We start from the raw sequence: 22,081 nt of genomic DNA, 5'->3' as shown, positions 1-22,081 counted from the left end.
CCTCATTTACATAATAAAGAATAGATGATTTTACAATGATTAATGTATGAAATAACTAGATAAAGGCTGGGATGGGATCCTTGTGAGCTGCTCCAACAGGTAGAGGTGACAGGACTAGTGGCAGAGACCTGATGACAGGTGTCCTTTAAATGTCTGTTCCTCCTTAGTAGCCCTTTCCTCTCTCATCGCAACAGGACCCTTTCCTGAAATATGCACCTTGTGTCCTATCTGAATGCAGCATGTTATAGAGCAGAGGGAACAATGCAAAATGTACATAGTTTCATCAAACAGAATTTTCCATGTGACAAGGGTCAGCTGACACCTGACATTAAGTGTGTAGCACATTGGGGAATTAGAAAAATTGTATATACACCTATTCAGGGTCATACATGAGTCTCTGATGATCAACTAAAGTAACTTATATCCGCTTCTCCTGCACTGGCACAGTATTGCTCTCCGATTACATTCTCCATCAAATGAGAAGCTTATTGTCTCTTTCTAGTTTGGTCTCGCCCTTGTATCTTCTAATGACAGAATAAGGGGAGGAGTGCAGGCATCGTACATATATATAAAAGGATCTGCTCCTCACATCTCTAGATCTTGCTGAGGGATCTGAGATCATGAGAAAGAGTACTAATCAGATCATCATGTGGACTTTATGGGTTGCTGTGATGTGGGTGGTGGTCCCCTTCTCTGGTGCTGAAAGTTCCTGCCCAGGTGAGACCTTTCTATGTGTACTGGTCAGTACTGGTATAAAATAGTAAATTGACCTTTTATTTGGTCTGGGTCCTACTCTAGCTCCCCCATGTAATTATGCATGATAGTACTTTTTCCATACAATCTAATGACGAGTTAGATGGTTGTCTAGGGTATGAGCCTGCTTATAAGATCCATTGTAATGTGTATATGTGTGTAATTTGTTTGCATTAGTCAAAAATCTGATGTAAATACTTTTGTGTAAAAACTACAAAAGTGCTTAAGGATCAGATTACATCAGATTTTTATATTTTTCCTGGCTAACACGTTACTTCTACAATTTTCTCAACATACCGTGCATTGGTCAGTAAGGTTAGGCTCTGTTCACATCCATCTTTGTGATGGAAATTAGAATAATAACTTGTTCTATAATGTTGACCACCCTCATATCTGCTCACAGAAGTGAAGATTTTAGGAGTTGGGGAATCTGACAAGTTGACCATACTCAGGGGCTGCCCTGGTTCTCCTGGATCTCCCGGGCAGAAAGGAGAAGTTGGGTCACCTGGAGAGAAAGGTAAGTGGGTCATATTATTACATGTGTGATATGGCATCTAGTTATCAGGTCACAGTGACCATAGTCCATACTATTCATAGGGGAATGTATAGAATACATTGTACATAAAACATAACTTCCTTGGTCCATTGTATACAGCAGATGGATGGGTAGAGAGTAAGATGTAACTCTACGGACTTCCAGATATGGTGAAGTTCTGTGCTTATCTCTGGCAGTCCTATAGAGATGTGTAGAGTAGCCCCACAATCCATTCAAATATAGCAAAAGGAACCCCAACAACTTATCCCCTGACCTACCGATAAGGAAGATGTTATAAACTTGTAACCCCCTGTAAGAAGGTCGTCATGCAGTATTATAGCATTGTATTACATGAGCATTTACCATCAGTATCACAACTGCAGCAAATTCTGCTGAACCAGCTATAAATTACCACCAGGTTTTATCTTATGGGTCTATAGCAGCTCCCCCAGATAATACAATACATCTATTATTTTACTTGGCTTCATTTTCACCATTATCTATGTTCTGTGAATATTCAGGAGAAAAGGGGCTTCAGGGCATCGCAGGGAAACTTGGTCCTCCTGGAGTAAGCGGTAAGTGATAATATAACACAGGAGATGAATACACAGGGTTTTACTATGTAACATTGGAATCATATAATTCAATACATGTCTGATAGGAGAGGATCCTATCACTGTCACTACTACATATAGTAAGAACTTCTGTTCCTCTGTTATTCCTGACGGAAATTAATAAAAAATGGACATTTACAATCTCTTATCAATGGGGAATGCGCCTTCATGCTGTAGTGTGGGCAGTGCCAGCGTGCATGAGGGCACAACCCAACGACCAGGGGAGTAACAGCTTCAATGACAGTAAGAATGTAAAGAACATTTCCAGGGAAAATAACAGAGGGATGTCCTACTACCGGCTTGTAGTTATTGGGAAATTGGAAATTTTTATGTTAAACAGACACATCAGGAGAGGTGACGGCTTATTTCTAAACTTTTAGATTTTTTTTAAGGGAAGTAAAATTTCCATTTTGTGACATCTGTATAAGCATATTTTTCCTGTTGGAATAGGTGTTCAGGGCTCCAAAGGAGAAAAGGGGGAAAAAGGTGAGTTGTCAATGAATCCAGCACATTAGGGAATATTTCTCTATCTATCTATCTATCTATATACACTGAGGGATATATATACACTGACATATGTCTCCCCCTCAGGTGATGCTGGATCATCGGACTCTGTGTATGGTAAGTGCTCCATCACCTGTGACATCTCTAACTGCAGGATGACCCCCAGGTTATGTTCCCCCGAGGTCTAAGATAGGGGGCGCTAGAGCTGCTGGAGCAGAGACATCATCAGAATCAGAACCAAGATTCATCAGTGGGAGAACAGGCGGAAGGATGAAGCCAAATGATAAGACAGGAGCATAGTTAGAAGATAGCCAGAGGAAGAACTACAAGTACCAAGCATAGACTCCAAAATGTACAAAGCCCAGACCTAGGACGGTGTAAATCTGCCCCAGTTGACTGTAAGAAATGAATTAGCATTGACATGTCAGTGGTAGGTCTTAAAATCCCAAGATGGACCCAAGGTAAAGGTCTGTGTTGGTCTCCTGCCACAATACAGGAGACTTATCAGAGATCACATTGTAGCATTGCTGTGGATCTGGGGTCTATAACTCCATCATCTGTTCACTGAATATATATCATCTCTCTATTCCTCTCAGCTGCAAAGAACTGCAAGGAGCTACAGGAGCAGGGAGAGGTCCTGAGTGACTGGTACACCATATACCCAGCCAGCGGGAAGCCTCTGCAGGTTCTGTGTGACATGCATACTGACGGGGGAGGCTGGACTGTAAGTGTCCTATGATTGGAAGGTATCTATGTTATACACACTAGTATATAATATACTGGGTATTTCTGTGGTGTCCAGGTTTTCCAGAGGCGCAGCGATGGCTCTGTTGACTTTTACCGTGACTGGAATTCATACAAGGCCGGATTTGGCAGTCGTCTGAATGAGTTTTGGCTGGGGAACGAAAATCTTCATACATTGACATCTACAGGTAATAACATTGATCGTATAGAACATCAACGTCTCATTACTGACTGCAGCCACCACTAGAGGGAGCTACAGAGCTCGTTGTATACATCCTATGCATTAAATACGATAGTGACACAGTATATTGTAAGCTCCCTGTAGTAATAGCAGCAGAACGTAGCACATATACTCTATTCATACATAATAAATAGTGGGAAAACCTCTTAAGCTTTATGTCCATATGAGGGATTTGGAGAAGAATCAGAAAGTAAGTGCAGGGAGACATGCTGCTTCTCCCTCCTGGGGATATTATTTGTGTATGGGAACTATTACCACATCGATTATGGTACATTTACTGATTATGTCTAATATTTGGATAATATTTAACACAATGTAACTCACCACAGGTACATGGGAACTACGCGTTGATCTCAAAGATTTTGAGTACAGGAAATATTACGCCAAATATTCGTCTTTCCAGATTTTAGGAGAGAATGAAAATTACAAGTTGTTACTTGGAAGTTTTAAAGAAGGCGACGCAGGTAAAGGAAGCCAAAAAATGGGGGGCAGTAATAAGATGAGGCCGGGGGGTGATAAATCATTGGATGTCTCTAGTTAATTTCTTACATTTTGTCCTGTGGCAGAGCCTTGTTTTTAATGTGTGACTACAAAATATTCAGATTTTTGGGAAAAAATTGGGCACAGCAGGTAAAAATGTTTGGGTCTCGTATATGGGTCTGTATTGCAGGGAAAATATTTAGCTAAAGGGGTTTCTATTAAGAAATAACACTAATGCCATAGAGTTTCTCTACTGGGTCAGACCCTGGACCCCCCAGTGATCGGGGCTCTATACTTCAGTGATGAGTTAACACTGGCTGTGGACATGTTTGACTATGAGCCATCTCTATGGCTAAGTGTCCACCAACAACATGAACCTTGGCCATGAAAGAGATGATGTTAAGATCGTTTTTCATGGTTGATTTGCATCCATTTAGCATAAGCTTTGCTTTTAATGAACTGATTTCAGAATTAACAGACAATAGTGAATCTTAGCAAGCATCCGTTTTCCCAGTTGTCATCTGAGAAGTGTTTTTTTTACTGACCCATTGACTTCTGTTGGTGAAACACCAGGACATGCTCTACATTTTAGCGCAGCTGTGTGCTGTCTCTTACAAACATGGTCGGCACTCATCTGTTTTATACCTGTCATGAGCCCTTAGGGTGTTACCCCTGAACCGCCCCAGTTTTCACACCTTCACCAATATACAGGGATTCGTTCTCCACTGTGGGGAGATCCGAAGTCTGTAACTCTGGAGTTGTTCCCAGTGTATCTATCACCTGGCCCAGAGACTTAAGCACATTACATTGCGCTGGAGAAAGGTCTAGGACTAGCAAAGCTTAAGGCTGGATTGTGTATTTGGAACAGTGAGACAATATCCACCTTACATCTGTCACAGGTGGTCCCACGACCCATGTCTCGGGTTGCGGGTTCACCCATGCGCCTCCGCGTGCCCCGCTCTGCACCAGAGCTACTCACCTGTCCTCGCTCCTGCTTCCGGGTCCTTGGCCTTGCCCGCGTGTCTCCCTCTCCTAGGGCGCGCATGCTCCGGCTTCAGAAGATTAAAAGGGCCTTACCCAGAATCCTATTTAACCCTGCCTCTCCCTGCACACCCTGCCGGATCTTTGTGCTCATGCCGTTGAGAAAACTTTTGTCCCTGCCTTGCGCTAGTGTTTGGATTTCCTGTTGTGACCCCGGTTATGCATTTGACTCTGATCCTGTTCCTGTTAAGACGTATATAATCCACTATCTGGCCTAACATACTGACTTTTCAGGAAAGTAAAGAGAGGGCTGCAAATATGCCAGAAGTCACAGGTTTTGATGCAAAAACAGCCATGAGCCAAAAGTGGCTTAAATCTTAGATTTTTGATTAGAAACTGACATAAAATAAGTAATAAGTGTCCCCCACCATCGAGACGCTGTGAACCTTAATAAACACTGGTTATGTAGCTTTTCTATTTACCAGAATTCATCATTATTTCATTCATATTTCCAGGTGATTCTATGGATGTTCATGGAAACATGTCGTTCTCCACAAAGGACAGAGATTCAACCAGTGACCAATGTCCCTCCGTATACAAAGGAGCCTGGTGGTACTACAAGTGCCATCACTCCAACCTAAATGGCCTCTACCTGGGCGGGCAGCATGAATCATATGCAGATGGAATCAACTGGTCCAGAGGAAAAGGTTTCCACTATTCCTATAAATTTACAGAGATGAAAATCAGACCTGTCCAGTAACATCACCAATTTCAAGGGGAACAAAACAGGACAAGAGCAAGTAGAGCCGCTAGTAGTATACAGAATCTGCTTGTATAGAATCTTATATGATATAATACAGCCATTATTATACACTACTGTGATAAAAAAATGAAGAAATAAACAAGTGAAAACCAGTTTTTTACTCACAGATTGGCCTCACAGCTGGTACCTTATTAGGCTTCATACAACTCAGTGTTTTGTTGTAAACTGCAGCTCAATGATAAGAGGTGATAAGTTTCACTACAAAAAAACCTCCAAGTAGGCCGCCCCTCAGACTACGACTACACCCAGACTTCTCCACAACATTCCCCCAGAATAGCTAATATTGTAACAGTGCTTCAACAGTAGCCAATATAATATTAGTACCCCCACAGAAGCCCATAGTCACAGTGACCCAATAGCAGCTAATAAACACGGTCACCCTCACACGAGGCTTCAAGGAAACAGTAAAATAATAAAAATAATTTATTTCTTCTTGTAAATATGAATTGTGATCGCTGCAACCCCTTTCACTTAACTTTACTTTAATGTTCCAGGGTGACATTGTGACCTATGGATGTTCACTGGGGTGCTGTCTGGGGGGCCCTGGCTGGCAAATTTTGTAGGCCCCTTCCTGGGCACATTATTTCACCATGGTATACTACTACACTACATCACAACCATAAGATTATTGCAGGCCCTCTAAAGAGATTGTGGCCTCCCAAAATATTTCAAGTTTTTAAATGGTCTAAGGTTAAAAATAATACACAACAAAACTTGCTGCATAGAAACTGTAACATAACTAAATGCATTACATGGAGACAGTACTTAGAAGATCCAGTGCTAAGACTAAGATAACTACATACAGTAGATATGTTTCCAAAGTCAAGTCTTCTACATAGAAACAGCATCAGAACCAAGCTAACTACATATGTACGGGACCAGAACTAAGCAGAGTGAGACAGACAGCCTTATACTGCAACAGATTTTCACTGTCTGATGCTGGATGATAAATCCGATTTCGCATAAGACTGTCTCCATGTAGATCTCACTTATAAAGAGAGTCACAGCACACAGGAGATGCTGACTAATTGTGAGCTTATGGGTAATACCAGAACTTACTGTAAATCTGGTGACCCACACATGACGTCTTTCATTGGCGGAGTCTTTTTCATTTTCTTCTTCTATCTGGCTGTCATGTCAACTTCTTCCAGCCACAACTTGTCTCTGTATGTTTACCATCCAAGTTTTATGTTTCTCGCTTCACAATCATCTCCTTCACCTTTTTATTTACAACCTTTATACTGTTCTCTTTCTTCCCTAAAGATCATTATTATGCCACCACAGTAGCCAGCATAGTAACAGTGCACCCACAATAGCCAATATTGTAACAGTTCTCCAACAGCAGCCAATATAGTCAAAGGAGCCGCACAGTAGCCACTATAAAATTAGTACCGCCACAGAAGCCCATAGTCACAGTAACTTAATAGCAGTTAATAGACACAGTCACCCTCACACTAGCCAATAATCTCAGTGCCAGTACAATAGCTAATAGTCACAGTGCCCCTGCAGTAGCACACAGTCACAAGACAACAGGAATCCCAGAAGGAGTAGACTGGACATGCTGCCTGCAGATGGGGCACTATGTTTAATCTCCTCAGCGTCTGCTCTATAACATGCTGCCTGCAGATAGGACACTGCGTTCACTCTGTAGCACTTCTACTGCTCTGTAACATACTGCTCTCATAGTCATAAAGTGTGAGTTATTTTGGGGATTGGGGAACTAAAAATATATGTTCACTTCTTCACAGATCTGAGTCTCTGATGATCATTCCAAGTTCTTATCATGCACTGGCAAAGTATTGCCCTCCTGTTTTGCTCTACGTCATGTGGGAAGAATGATATAATTATCTTTTTCAAGTGTGGTCTTGCACTTGTGTCATCTGATGAAAGAATAAGAAGGGGAGAGGTGCAGACACTGTACATATATAAGAGGATCTGCTCCTCACATCTCTGGACCTTGCTGAGGGATCTGAGATCTAGTACTAATCAGATCATCATGTGGGCTTTATGGGTTGCTGTGATGTGGGTGGTGGTCCCCTTCTCTGGTGCTGAAAGTTCCTGCCCAGGTGAGACACTTCTATGTATACGGGTCACTACTGGTATAAAAATAGTGTCCCTTTATTCGGTCTGGGTCCTACTTTAGGCCACCCATGTAATTATATATAAAGTTCTATTTCCCTACTATCCAATGAAGAGTTAGATGGGTGTCTAAGGTATGCGATCCATTGTAATTTGTATGGACTGTGATTATATATGTGTGTAATGTGATTATATATGTGTGTAATGTATATGTCATTGTTTTAGGCTCCTTTGAGTTTTTTTAAGGGGTGGACACTTTTAGCAGAGGGCAAGATTTGTATAATTTGACTGCCCTTATACACCACACACAAATCAGATACATTTACTTTATCTATACTGTTGATCACCCTCATATCTGGTCACAGAAGTGAAGATTTTAGGAGTTGGAGAATCTGACAAGTTGACCATACTCAGGGGCTGCCCTGGTTCTCCTGGATCTCCTGGGCAGAAAGGAGAAGTGGGATCACCTGGAGAGAAAGGTAAGTGGGTCATATCATTACATGTCTGATATGATATTACCATAGTCCTTACTACTCATAGGGGGATGTATAGAATATATTGTACATAAAACATAACTTCCTCGGTCCATTATAGTACAGCAGATGGATGGGTAGAGAGTAAGATGTAACTCTATGGACTTCCAGATATGGTGAAGTTCTGTGCTTATCTCTGGCCGTCCTATAGAAAGAGGTGTAACTGCAGCTACTATGGGGCCCACAGTGTAAGGGGGCCCCGGTATCTGACCTGACACATTGAAAAATGGAGGATGTGCACCATTATATACACATTGAGCAGCATATTTTTCAGTGCATAGATGTGTGTATTTATGTAAGAGTGTATAAATGCGTGAGCATACAAATATGTATATTTTCTCAGGATGTAGGGAGCCCCATTCAGACATCTGCTATGGGGCCCTGCCTCTCCAAGTTACGCCCCTGCCTATAGAGATGTATGGAGTAGCCCCACAATCCATTCAAATGAAAGCAAAAGGAACCCCAACAACTTATCCCCTGACCTACCGATAAGGAAGATGTTATAAACTTGTAACCCCCTGTAAGAAGGTCGTCATGCACTATTATAGCATTGTATTACATGAGCATTTACCATCAGTATCACAACTGCAGCAAATTCTGCTGAACCAGCTATAAATTACCACCGGGTTTTATCTTCTGGGTCTATAGCAGCTCCCCCTGATAATACAATACATCTATTATTTTACTTGGCTTCATTTTCACCATTATCTATGTTCTGTGAATATTCAGGAGAAAAGGGGCTTCAGGGCATCGCAGGGAAACTTGGTCCTCCTGGAGTAAGCGGTAAGTGATAATATAACACAGGAGATGAATACACAGGTTTTCACTACTGACATTGGAATCATATACAGGCTGTCCCCTACTTAAGAACACCCGACTTACAGACGACCCCTAGTTACAAACGGAGCTCTGGATGTTGGTAATTTACTGTCCTTAAGCCTTAGATTACAATGGTGAGCTGTAATAGCTATTTAAGGTGGCTGTAATGAAGCTTTATTTAATCCTGCTTCTTATGACAATCCAACATTTTTAAAATCCAGTTGTCAGAAAGACAAAAAAAAATTTGGCTGGGGGTTACAATTATAAAATATACAGTTTCGACTTACATACAAATTCAACTTACGAACAAACCTGCAGAAGAACCGGGAACTGTCTGTAATTCAATACATGTCTGATAGGAGAGGATCCTATCACTGTCACTACACTTACAATCTCTTGTCAATGGGGAATGTGCCTTTATGCTGTAGTGTGGGCAGTGCCAGCGTGCATTAGGGCACAACTCACTGACCAGGGGAATAATAGCTTTAATGACAGTAAGAATGGAAAAACATTTCCAAGAAAAATAACAGAGGGATGTCATAGAACCGGTTTCTACATTTTGGGAAATTGCAAGTTTTTATGCTAAACGAACACATAAGGAGAGGTGACGTCTTATTTCTAAACTTCTTGGATATTTTCCAAGGGAAGTAAAATTTCCATTTTGTGACATCTGTATAAGCATTTTTTTCCTGTTGGAATAGGTGTTCAGGGCTCCAAAGGAGAAAAGGGGGAAAAAGGTAAGTTGTCAATGAATCCAGCACATTAGGGAATATTTCTCTATCTATCTATCTATCTATCTATCTATATACACTGAGGGATATATATACACTGACATATGTCTCCCCCTCAGGTGATGCTGGATCATCGGACTCTGTGTATGGTAAGTGCTCCATCACCTGTGACATCTCTAACTGCAGGATGACCCCCAGTTTATGTTCCCCTGAGGTCTAAGATAGGGGGCGCTAGAGCTGCTGGAGCAGAGACATCATCAGAATCAGAACCAAGATTCATCAGTGGGAGAACAGGCGGAAGGATGAAGCCAAATGATAAGACAGGAGCATAGTTAGAAGATAGCCAGAGGAAGAACTACAAGTACCAAGCATAGACTCCAAAACTGTACAAAGCCCAGACCTAGGACGGTGTAAATCTGCCCCAGTTGACTGTCAGAAATGAATTAGCATTGATGTGTCAGTGGTAGGTCTTAAAATCCCAAGATGGACCCAAGATAAAGGTCTGTGTTGGTCTCCACAATACAGGAGACTTATCAGAGATTACATTGTAGCATTGCTGTGGATCTGGGGTCTATAACTCCATCATCCGTTCACTGAATATACACCATCTCTCTATTCCTCTCAGCTGCAAAGAACTGCAAGGAGCTACAGGAGCAGGGAGAGGTCCTGAGTGACTGGTACACCATATACCCAGCCAGCGGGAAGCCTCTGCAGGTTCTGTGTGACATGCATACTGACGGGGGAGGCTGGACTGTAAGTGTCCTATCGTTGGAAGGTATCTATGTTATACACACTAGTATATAATATACTGGGTATTTCTGTGGTGTCCAGGTTTTCCAGAGGCGCAGCGATGGCTCCGTTGACTTTTACCGCGACTGGAATTCATACAAGAAAGGATTTGGAAGTCGTCTGAATGAGTTTTGGCTGGGGAACGAAAATCTTCATACATTGACATCTACAGGTAATAACATTGATGGTATGGAACATCAACGTCTCATTACTGGGTGCAGCCGCCACTAGAGGGAGCTACAGAGCTCGTTGTATACAACCTAACCATTAAATATGATAATGACACAATGGGGCACATTTACTTACCTGTCTGTAGGAATTCCCTGAAAGTGCATTGTCCGATGATCATGCACTCTGCCACGATTCACTAAGATCGTGCGCCCGATATCCTACATGTGTCGCTTCCCCTCTCAGGCCCGACAGAGTTCACCTTCTTCTTCCCGGTGTATGTAAGTGCTTGATCTTGCGACACAATTCGAAAGTTAAATCCCGCACTTAGTCCGAGTCCGTCGGATTGTCCCACGGTCCGCCCCCCGATCACTTGTGGCACAATCCCCTGTTAAATACCTGTCACAGCCATGCAAAACCCGAAAACGTTGGAAAGTCCGACAACAGTGCGTCCGCAGACCCTTAGTGAATAAGCCCCAGTATATTGTAAGCTCCCTGTAGTAATAGCAGCATAACTTAGCACATATACTCTACTCATACATAATACATAGTGGGAAAACCTCTTAAGCTTTATGTCCATATGAGGGATTTGGAGAAGAATCAGAAAGTAAGTGCAGGGAGCCATGCTGCTTCTCCCTCCTGGGGATATTATAGGTGTATGGGAACTATTACCACATCGATTATGGTACATTTACTGATTATGTCTAATATTTGGATAATATTTAAAGGAAATTCACCAGCAGTATGAAGGAATGTACACCAAGCACACTGACATACTGGTGTGTGTCCTCTCTGGCAGGATCTGCTCTATTAGCTTATTATGCCCTGGTTATTACAAAACAAGTCTTTTAAAATTATGCATAAAATTATATAGGTGTTAATGGAGCCTGGAGCCCCCCAGGCTCATTTGCATATTTTTAAAAGCCTTTTTTTCTTAAAAACATGGGCATAGGAATGTTAAATAAGAGCAGATCCTACCAGAGGGGGCGCACACCAGTATGTCAGTGTGCTTGGTTTACACTCCTTCATACTGGGGGTAGATGTCTTTTAATACAATGTAACTCCCCACAGGTACATGGGAACTACGTGTTGATCTACAAGACTTTGAGTACAGGAAATATTATGCCAAATATTCGTCTATCCAGATTTTGGGAGAAAATGAAAATTACAAGTTGCTACTGAGAGGTTTTAAAGAAGGCGACGCAGGTAAGGGAGGATCAGCTGCAGTCACTAACAGGAAAGCCAAAAAAATGGGGGTCAGTAACAAGGCTGGGGGTGATAAATCATTGGATGTTCATTTCTTAAATTTTATCCTGTGGCAGAGCCTTGTTTTTAATGTGTGACTAGAAAATAATCTTTCTGATTTTTGGGAAAAAAGTGGGCCCAGCAGATAAATATGTTTGGGTCTCTTATATGGATATGTAATGCAGGGAAAATATTTAGCTAAATGGGTTTCTATTAAGAAATAACACAAATGCCATAGAGCAGTGCTGGCGAACCTTTTAGCGGCCGAGTGCCCAAACTGCAACCCAAACCCCCACTTATTTATCGTGAGGTGCCAACCAAAAATTAAAGCAGTAACTTTATTGCTCCCTGTTCAACAACTTTCAATAATATTGGCCTCCTGAGGACAGCAACACTGTAGAAAAAAAAGCTGGAAAATTTTAGCTTCTTTCCAGTGTCCCTATGTACACAGAGAATTGTGGGGCCAGGAGAAGGTCCACCAAAGGCAATTCGGCCCTGTCTACACATTCTCCCTCTTCCTACTGTCCCAAGTAGCAAAGTAAGTCACTTTAATATATGACTGAAAGCTGCATCTTTTAAATTTCTTGGAACTGCAGGAAGATTCTTTGAGTCCTGTCTGGTGTGCTGGGGCGATGGCCTGGGTGCCCACAGAAAGTGCTCTGAGTGCCGCCTCTGGCACCCGTGCCATAGGTTCGCCACCACTGCCATAGAGGATCTCTACTGGGTCAGACCCTGGACCCCCCAGTGATCGAGGCTCTATTCCTCAGTGATGCGTTACCACTGGCTATGGACATGTTTGACTTTGAGTCATCTCTATGGCCACAAACAACATGAACCTTGACCATGAAAGAGATGACGTTAAAGAGGACCCCTCACCTATAAAAACAGTCCCAGCAGTGTTACACTGCTAGTGTTATGGGAAACTTCCGATAACGCTAGCATACACTACCCTGCTGTAGAAATCCCGAAACGCGCTGGATGCGGTCCAGCGTATTCATGAGGGGGCGGGTTTAGGGGCAGTGAATGCCGCATGACGCTCGGCAGTCACCGCTGGCCTATGGAGAGGGCGGGGCTATCCAGGAAAGAGGCAGTGCCTCGGACCTCCCCTTCATGAATACGCCAGACCGTTTCCAGCGCGGTCCGGTGTTTCTAGTGTTTTAGCACTAATAGCTGCTTTCTTTAGTAAGCAGCTCCTAGTGCTAAAACTGCCCCCGAACCGCCCCAGTTTTCACCCCTTCACCTCTATACTGTGGGGAGATCCGAAGTCTGTAACTCTGGAGTTGTTCCCAGTGTATCGATCACCTGGCTTGGAGACTTTACATTGCGCTGAAAGAAAGGTCTAGGACTAGCAAAGGTTAAGGCTGGTGGAATATATGGGTGGGTCAGGAAACAGGTATTGGGTTGAGGTAGGAAGCACATGGCGGGGTGATAAACATGGAAGTGAGGAGGTCAGCACGAGCCAAGGATTGAATATTTGGAACAATGAGACAAGATCCACCTTACATCAGGACTATATGGACTATGAACCCCTGTGAGGCCCCTAAGAAACACAGCATGTAGGGGATACATAGGCTGAGCACAGATTATTGCTGTATGACTGGTCCTTTAAATCTAGGAATTTCCACAGAGAAGCCAAGAGAAGATTGAGCAATATTATTAAGACGTATATAATCCACTATCTGGCCTAACATACCGACTTTTCAGGAAAGTAAAGAGAGGGGTGCAAATGTGCCAAAAGTCACAAGTTTTGATGCAAAAACTGCCCTGGGCCAAAAGTGGCTTAAATCTTAGATGGAGTTTCCCACCACCGAGACGCTGTGAACCCTAATAAACACTGATTATGAAGCTTTTCTATTTATTTGAATTCATCATTTATTTCATTCATATTTCCAGGTGATTCTATGGATGTTCATGTAGACATGCCGTTCTCCACAAAGGACAGAGATTCAACCAGTGACAAATGTACCGCACTATACAAAGGAGGCTGGTGGTACAATAAGTGCCATCACTCCAACCTAAATGGCCTCTACCTGGGCGGGCAGCATGAATCATATGCAGATGGAATCAACTGGGCCCGAGGAAAGGGTTTCCACTATTCCTATAAAGTTACAGAGATGAAAATCAGACTTGTCCAATAACATCACCAATTTGAAGGGGAACAAAACAGGACAAGAGCAAGTAGAGCCGCTAGTAGTATACAGAATCTGCTTGTATAGAATCTTATATGGATATAATACAGCCATTATTATACACTACTGTGATAAAAAATTAAGAAATAAACAAGTGAAAACCTATTTGTCTTATGCTCACAGCTCTTTTTTTTAACAAGAGTCAAAGGGCACATTATTTCACCATGGTATATTACTACACTACATCACAACCATGAGATTATTGCAGGCCCTCTAATGGGATTGTGGCCTCCCAAAAGATCTCAAGTTTTTAAATGGTCTGAGGTTTAGTAAATAAAAACAATATGCAACAAAACTTTCTGCATAGAATCTGTAACATAACTAGATGCATTACATGGAGACTGCACCAAAACCAATCATACTAAGAAGATCCAGTGCCAGGACCGAGATTACTACATAGATATGTTTCCAAAATCAAGTCTTCTACATAGAAACAGCATCAGAACCAAGCTTACTACATATATACAGGACCAGAACCAAGCAGAGTGAGACAGACAGACTATCTGGCTGCCATGTCAACTTCTTCCAGCCATGACTTTTCTCTGCATGTTTACCAACACAAAGTTTTTAAGTTTCTTACTTCACAATCATCTCCTTCACCTTTTTATTTAGAACCTTTATAGTGTTCTCTTGCTGTACATGCTGCCTGCAGATGGGGCACTGTAACATACTGCTTGCAGATCAGATTTTAATCGATTTCTCATAGTCGTAAAGTGTGAGGTATATTGGGGAACTAAAAATATATGTTCACTTCTTCACAGGACTGAGTGTCTGATGATCATTCCAAGTTCTTATCATGCACTGGCAAAGTATTGCCCTCCTGTTCTGCTCTACGTCATGTGGGAAAAATGATATAATTATCTTTTTCAAGTGTGGTCTTGCGTTTGTGTCTTCTTATGAAAAAATAAGAAGGCACAATGTACATATATAAGAGGATCTGCTCCTCACATCTCTGGACCTTGGACCCAGGGATCTTAGATCTAGTACTAATCAGATCATCATGTGGGCTTTATGGGTTGCTTCTCTGGTGCTGAAAGTTCCTGCCCAGGTGAGATCTTTCTATGTGTACTGGTATAAAGATTGGCCCTTTATTCTGTCTTTGTCCTACTTTAGCACACCCATGTACTGTAATTATATATGAATTATATATGAATATCTATTTTCCTATTGTCCAAGAAAGCGTTAGATGGGTGGCTAAGGTATGAGCCTGCCTATGAGATCCATTGTAATGTGTACGAACTGTAACTATATATGTGTGTAAAGTGATTATATATGTGTGTAATGTGTATGTAATGTGATTATATATGTATGTAATGTGATTATATATATATATATATATATATATATATATATATATATATATATGTGTGTGTAATGTGTATGTAATATGATTATATATGTAATGTGTATGTAATTTGATTATATATGTGTGTAATGTGATTATATATATATATATATGTGTGTGTGTGTAATGTGTATGTAATGCGATTATATATGTGTGTAATGTGATTATATATATATATATATATGTGTGTGTAATGTGTATGTAATGCGATTATATATGTGTGTAATGTGTATGTAATGTGATTATATATGTGTGTAATGTGATTATATATGTGTGTAATGTGATTATATATATATATATGTGTGTGTGTGTAATGTGTATGTAATGCGATTATATATGTGTGTAATGTGATTATATATATATATGTGTGTGTGTGTAATGTGTATGTAATGCGATTATATATGTGTGTAATGTGTATGTAATGTGATTATATATGTGTGTAATGTGATTATATATATATATATATATGTGTGTGTAATGTGTATGTAATGCGATTATATATGTGTGTAATGTGTATGTAATGTGATTATATATGTGTGTAATGTGATTATATATGTGTGTAATGTGATTATATATATATATATGTGTGTGTGTGTAATGTGTATGTAATGCGATTATATATGTGTGTAATGTGATTATATATATATATGTGTGTGTGTGTAATGTGTATGTAATGCGATTATATATGTGTGTAATGTGTATGTAATGTGATTATATATGTGTGTAATGTGATTATATATGTGTGTAATGTGATTATATATGTGTGTAGTGTGTATGTAATGTAATTATATATTTTGTGTAATGTGTATGTCAGTAGGCTTAGGGTTTGCCTTTGAGGTTTTTTTTTGCCAGGGGTGGACACTGATAGCAGAGGGCAAGAATTATAGAATTTGACTGCCCTCATACACCACACACAAATCAGATACATATACTTGTTCTATAACGTTGATTATATCTGGTCACAGAAGTCAAGATTTTAGGAGTTGGGGAATCTGACAAGTTGACCATACTCAGGGGCTGCCCTGGTTCTCCTGGATCTCCCGGGCAGACAGGAGAAGTGGGATCACCTGGAGAGAAAGGTAAGTGGGTCATATTATTACATGTGTGATATTGCATCTAGTTATCAGGTCACAGTGACCATAGTCCATACTACTCATATGGGGATGTGTAAAATATATTGTACATAAAATATCCTTTTCTTAGCCTATCATAGTAAAGCAGATGGATGGGTAGAGCGTAAGACTTAACTCTATGACCACCATGCGATTGGGATGGAAGTTACAAGGGACTCTGGTTCTGAATCTTTACCCCATTACTTACAGATAAAGGGACATGTTTATATGTAGCTGGATAATGTAATGCATCTATTTCTGTAAATTTTGGAATAACTTCATTTTCGCCATAATCTATGTTCTGTGAATATTTAGGAGAAAAGGGGCTTCAGGGCATCGCAGGAAAACTTGGTCCTCCAGGCGTAAGTGGTAAGTGATAAAATACGTAGTAGCAAACAGAGGTTTCTTATAGGAAATATTTATTGCGTTTCCGCAGGGAGTACATACGTCTGATAGACACTTCCAGAACTTTTGCCTCTACAGCTGCTACATCTCCTACAGGACCCACTCATTGAGGGGACCCGTTTGAAAAGGGCTACTAAAAAGGGAGACATGAGGAAGGGGGCTACGGTGAACTCCGCGGACGGGGTAGGTATGCCCATAAGGACACTAAGTGGGGAGATGATAGAGATAGGGGACATAATGGGGCACATTTACCTACCCCGTCAAAACCCGATCGCGTGCGACACAATCCCAGCACAAACACCTGTTAAATACCTGTCCAAGCCGTGCAATCCCCCAAAAAGTTGAACAGTCTGACAAAAGCGCGATTCGCTACCCGTAGTAAATGAGCCCCCAATGTGTGGGGGTTACTGAAGGGGGGGGGGGCATTAGATGTAGTAGCCAAAGCAAAGGGTCATAGGAGTATGTGGGGCTACTAAAAGGAATGTTATACTTGGTAGGCGCAGTAGTGGGTGGGTTTGGGACACTTAATACATTTTTAGAAAGGGGTATCAGTCTGTAGTGGTGGGCGCCATACACGATGTAGAGTCATGGGAAAGGGGGTTTGGGGCACAGCCAATTATTTCTACTGATTGGTAAAGGTCCCATCGATGTCATTGCTACATATTGTCAGAACTGTGGTCACCTCTGTTATTCCTGGTGGAAATGAATATAAATATATATAACTGGACAGAAATCGTCCTTCCTGCTGTTGTGTGGGCAGTGCCAGCGTGTGTGAGGGCACAACTTACTGACCAGGGGAATGATAGAAAGGGAATAACAGATGGATTTCATAGCAGAGGTTTCTTATAAAAAAAGATGCTCCAAAATGTCTCATTATTTTTTCTTTTATAATGACTATTAAATACCTTTTATATGATATATTATATATATGTCCCCCCCCCCCCCCCTTTAAAATAGGTATTCAGGGCTCCAAAGGTGAAAAGGGGGAAAAAGGTAAGTGTTCAACACATAACTGGACATTTCTATATGTATATAAACTAGTATCACACACTGACATATGTTTTCTCTTCAGGTGATGCTGGTTCATCAGCCTCCATGTATGGTAAGTACATCATTACCCTTAAAGTAAATCTACCATCAAAGGATGATAAATCAGGGGCACTTACCCATAGATCCAGGCACCATGGCTGTGGTAATGTTCTTATATTTCTTATTTAAGCCCTAAAGTCAACTTTCTAAATTATGCAAATTAGCCTGAAGGGCTCCTGCGGGTGTTACCAGAGCCCTTTCCATACTGTAGATTCACAGGCTGTTCCCCCTCCCACTGTTTGCTGAAAAGTCCTCTGCTGCAGTAAAATTATATCAGGAAGAGGGGGAAGTCCTGAGGCAGCAGTGGGAAGTAAGAACCCGTGGAGCTGCAGCATGAAGGGGCTCTAGTAACACCACTAGGAGCCCATCAGGGTGATTTTACAAGGAAAGAGGCAATGGCTAACAAATCTAAATGATTACCACAGTCACAGTGCCTGTATGGATGAGTAAGTGTCCCTGGATTATCACAATGGATTTTGATGGTAGATCTCTGGGTATAATACAGGAGACTTATCAGAGATTACATTGTAGCATCGCTGTGGATCTGGGGTCTATAACTCCATCATCCGTTCACTGAATATACACCATCTCTCTATTCCTCTCAGCTGCAAAGAACTGCAAGGAGCTACAGGAGCAGGGAGAGGTCCTGAGTGACTGGTACCCTATATACCCAGCCAGCGGGAAGCCTCTGCAGGTTCTGTGTGACATGCATACTGACGGGGGAGGCTGGACTGTAAGTGTCCTATCGTTGGAAGGTATCTATGTTATACACACTAGTATATAACATACTGGGTATTTCTGTGGTGTCCAGGTTTTCCAGAGGCGCAGCAATGGCTCCGTTGACTTTTACCGCGACTGGAATTCATACAAGAAAGGATTTGGCAGTCGTCTGAATGAGTTTTGGCTGGGGAACGAAAATCTTCATACATTGACATCTACAGGTAATAACATTGACAGCATCAATCTCCGATCACCTACTTCACACCCAGCACCACCACCAATCAGATGAGATACAGAGCTCATTGTATACAACTAATCTATTAAAGGAAACCTACCATTTGATTTGATGCAGTATGAAGCAAACATACCTTGAGAAGGCTGTAGCTACACTGATGCAGGATCATATCTTGGTTAATCCCTGTGCTGAGCGGTTATGCTGATAAAACATAGCATGTGAGTTTTTCTCTGCAGCAGATGATGATGCAATCACTTTTCTCTCTGGCAGACAGAATAATCAATTGCTGCACCATCCCCCAGCTGCTGTGTATGAGTGATCCAGCTCAGGTTGATTAGTCATGCTTGACTAATCAACCTGTAATTAACCATTTGTAATTACAATCAACCATTTGTAATTACAAGCTCAGTGTCTAATGTGTTGATCGAGGCACCCAGCTTTCCCAAGGTCCTGAATAATATAATTGTTTTTTCAGCAAAACCACTCAGCTCAGGCATTAACCAAGATATGATCCTGCATCAGTGTAGCTACAGCATTCTCAAGGTATTTTTGCTTCATAAAGCATCAAATCAATTGGTAGGTTTCCTTTAAACACATTCATGACAGATTTATCAAAATTTATCAAAAACTTTATCAAAAAATATATAAAAAAAGAATGTGCAAAGTCAGACAGAAAACTGGCGCAGGGGCTTTAATAAAATATATTTTATATAAATATACCAGACCTCCATTCATACACATGGGGGTATTCTATGTGTATGGGAAATATTGGTATCAGCAGGTCCAAATCTCTTTCCACAAGTCTTATTGGTACATTTACTGACTATGGGGCAGATTTACTTACTCGGTCCATTCGCGATCCAGCGGCGCGTTCTCTGTGGAGTATTCGGGTCCAGCTGGGATTCACTAAGGCAGTTCCTCCGACGTCCACCAGGTGTCGCTGCTGCACTGAAGTTCATTGGAATGCACTGAACTTCACCGTCCTCCGCTGGGTGCAGGTAAGCGCATGTTGAGCAACACTTTTTTAAAAAAAAAAATGCGGTGTTTTTTTTTAGAATCCGTCAGGTTTTTTACGGCCACGCCCCCCGATTTCCGTCGCGTGCATGCTGGCGCCGATGCGCCACAAACCGATCGCGTGCGCCAAAATCCTGGGGCAATTCAGGAAAAATCGGCTTAAATCGGAAACATTTGGGTAACACGTCGGGAAATCACGAATCGGGCCCTTAGTAAATGACCCCCTGTGTCATATAAATGGCTAATATTTAATAACCCTGTAACTCATCTCACCACAGGTACATGGGAACTACGTGTTGATCTCCAAGATTTTGAGTACAGGAATTATTATGCCAAATATTCGTCTTTCCGGATTTCTGGAGAGAATGAAAGTTACAAGTTGTTACTTGGAAGTTTTAAAGAAGGCGACGCAGGTAATGGAGGCCGTGGAAATGGGGGGGCAGTAACAAGATGAGGCCGGGGGGGTGATAAATCATTGGATATTTCTAGTTATATTCTAAAATGTTGTGCTATTATGTATGTGATGGAGCTTCTTACTTGCGATAACTTGAGTTTGCAGTATGACCTTACGACAGGAAGACTTGGAGTCTTTTGATTTTTGTTTGATACATAAAATATCCATTGTCTAGCTTTCAATGTGTAACTAGAAAATATTCTTTTCAATTTTTGGGGAAAATTTGGGTACAGCAGGTAAATATGTTTTTTTTCTCTGCTAGGGGTATGGATTGCACAGAAAACATGTAGATAAAGCAGAGACATCATGAACTAGAGTCACCTGCTTCCTACTTGGGAATATTACATTGGACAATTTTAGGTCATGTTTTACGCAACACGTTGCAAACGAATTGGGCAAAACGCATCGAGGCGCCTTGATCTGAATTCATAATTATTTCATTCATATTTCCAGGTGATTCTATGGATGTTCATGTAGACATGCCATTCTCCACAAAGGAGAGAGAATAAACCAGTGACAAATGTACCGCACTATACAAAGGAGCCTGGTGGTACTACAAGTGCCATCACGCCAACCTAAATGGCCTCTACCTGGGCGGGCAGCATGAATCATATGCAGATGGAATCAACTGGGCCCGAGGGAAGGGCAACCAATACTCCTATAAAGTTACAGAGATGAAAATCAGACCTGTCCAATAAAGTCACAAACAAGACAAGAACAAGAACTGCAGGAGGGTCTGCACTGTGACTATACAGTATCTGCTTATATAGCTGTAATACCGCCAATATTATACCCTACTGCTATAAAAGATGGAGAATAAACATGTTTCTTTAATGCTCTCAGCACTGTTTGCTACATGAGCAGCTGAATTTTGTGACTCACTGTCCAGCAGGTATCTTATTAGGCTTCAAGAGGAAAAGGATCCAACACCCAAGCAAGCAGAGATGTTATATTCTCACAAGGCTTCATACACCTCATTGTTCTGAATAACACTTTTAGGCACAGGCTTCAAGACTGGTACAATTATCTGCTCCCTGCAGATAGCACTCTATGTACAATCTGCTCAGCTCCTCCTGCTCTATAACATCCTGCCTGCAGATAGGACACCATGTACAATCTGCTCAGCTCCTCCTGCTCTATAACATCCTGCCTGCAGATAGCACTCTATGTACAATCTGCTCAGCTCCTCCTCCTCTATAACACCCTGCCTGCAGATAGCACTCTATGTACAATCTGCTCAGCTCCACCTGCTCTATAACACCCTGCCGCAGATAGCACTCTATGTACAATCTGCTCAGCTCCACCTGCTCTATAACACCCTGCCGCAGATAGCACTCTATGTACAATCTGCTCAGCTCCTCCTGCTCTATAACAAGCCCCCGCCAGTTCAGATTTTATTTCTCATGGTAATAAAGTGTAAATCTGTTTTGAAATTGAGTCTCCAATGTTTATCCAAGTCCTTCTCCTGCACCGGTGCAA

At 41.6% G+C, this 22,081-nt stretch overlaps 3 protein-coding genes across 3 annotated transcripts; all 3 read left to right on the top strand.

The window, feature by feature from the left end:
• Window positions 1-607: 607 nt before the first annotated feature.
• LOC140077050 (ficolin-1-A-like) lies at window positions 608-8,234 on the top strand. Its single transcript, XM_072123903.1, has 10 exons — window positions 608-717; window positions 1,157-1,270; window positions 1,810-1,863; window positions 2,353-2,388; window positions 2,494-2,523; window positions 3,003-3,130; window positions 3,209-3,338; window positions 3,721-3,855; window positions 5,368-7,741; window positions 8,120-8,234. Exons 1-9 carry the CDS (start codon window positions 621-623, stop codon window positions 5,610-5,612), a joined length of 969 nt encoding a protein of 322 aa, XP_071980004.1. The 5' UTR covers window positions 608-620; the 3' UTR covers window positions 5,613-7,741; window positions 8,120-8,234.
• On the top strand, window positions 7,459-14,320 carry LOC140077049 (ficolin-1-A-like). Its single transcript, XM_072123902.1, has 9 exons — window positions 7,459-7,741; window positions 8,120-8,233; window positions 9,017-9,070; window positions 9,808-9,843; window positions 9,957-9,986; window positions 10,463-10,590; window positions 10,669-10,798; window positions 11,866-12,000; window positions 13,933-14,320. Exons 1-9 carry the CDS (start codon window positions 7,459-7,461, stop codon window positions 14,175-14,177), a joined length of 1,155 nt encoding a protein of 384 aa, XP_071980003.1. The 3' UTR covers window positions 14,178-14,320.
• Window positions 14,321-17,950: 3,630 nt separating this feature from the next.
• Window positions 17,951-21,111, top strand: LOC140076464 (ficolin-2-like). Its single transcript, XM_072122991.1, has 6 exons — window positions 17,951-18,083; window positions 18,163-18,192; window positions 18,785-18,912; window positions 18,991-19,120; window positions 20,427-20,561; window positions 21,056-21,111. The coding sequence occupies exons 1-6, from the start codon at window positions 17,981-17,983 to the stop codon at window positions 21,109-21,111; spliced, it is 582 nt and encodes a 193-aa protein (XP_071979092.1). The 5' UTR covers window positions 17,951-17,980.
• The last annotated feature ends 970 nt before the right edge of the window (window positions 21,112-22,081 follow it).

This window comes from Engystomops pustulosus, chromosome 9 (genome assembly GCF_040894005.1).
Source record: "Engystomops pustulosus chromosome 9, aEngPut4.maternal, whole genome shotgun sequence".
NCBI lineage: Eukaryota > Metazoa > Chordata > Amphibia > Anura > Leptodactylidae > Engystomops > Engystomops pustulosus.
The sequence above is the reverse complement of the archived record's forward strand: the minus strand, read 5'-3'. Positions and strand labels throughout refer to the sequence as shown.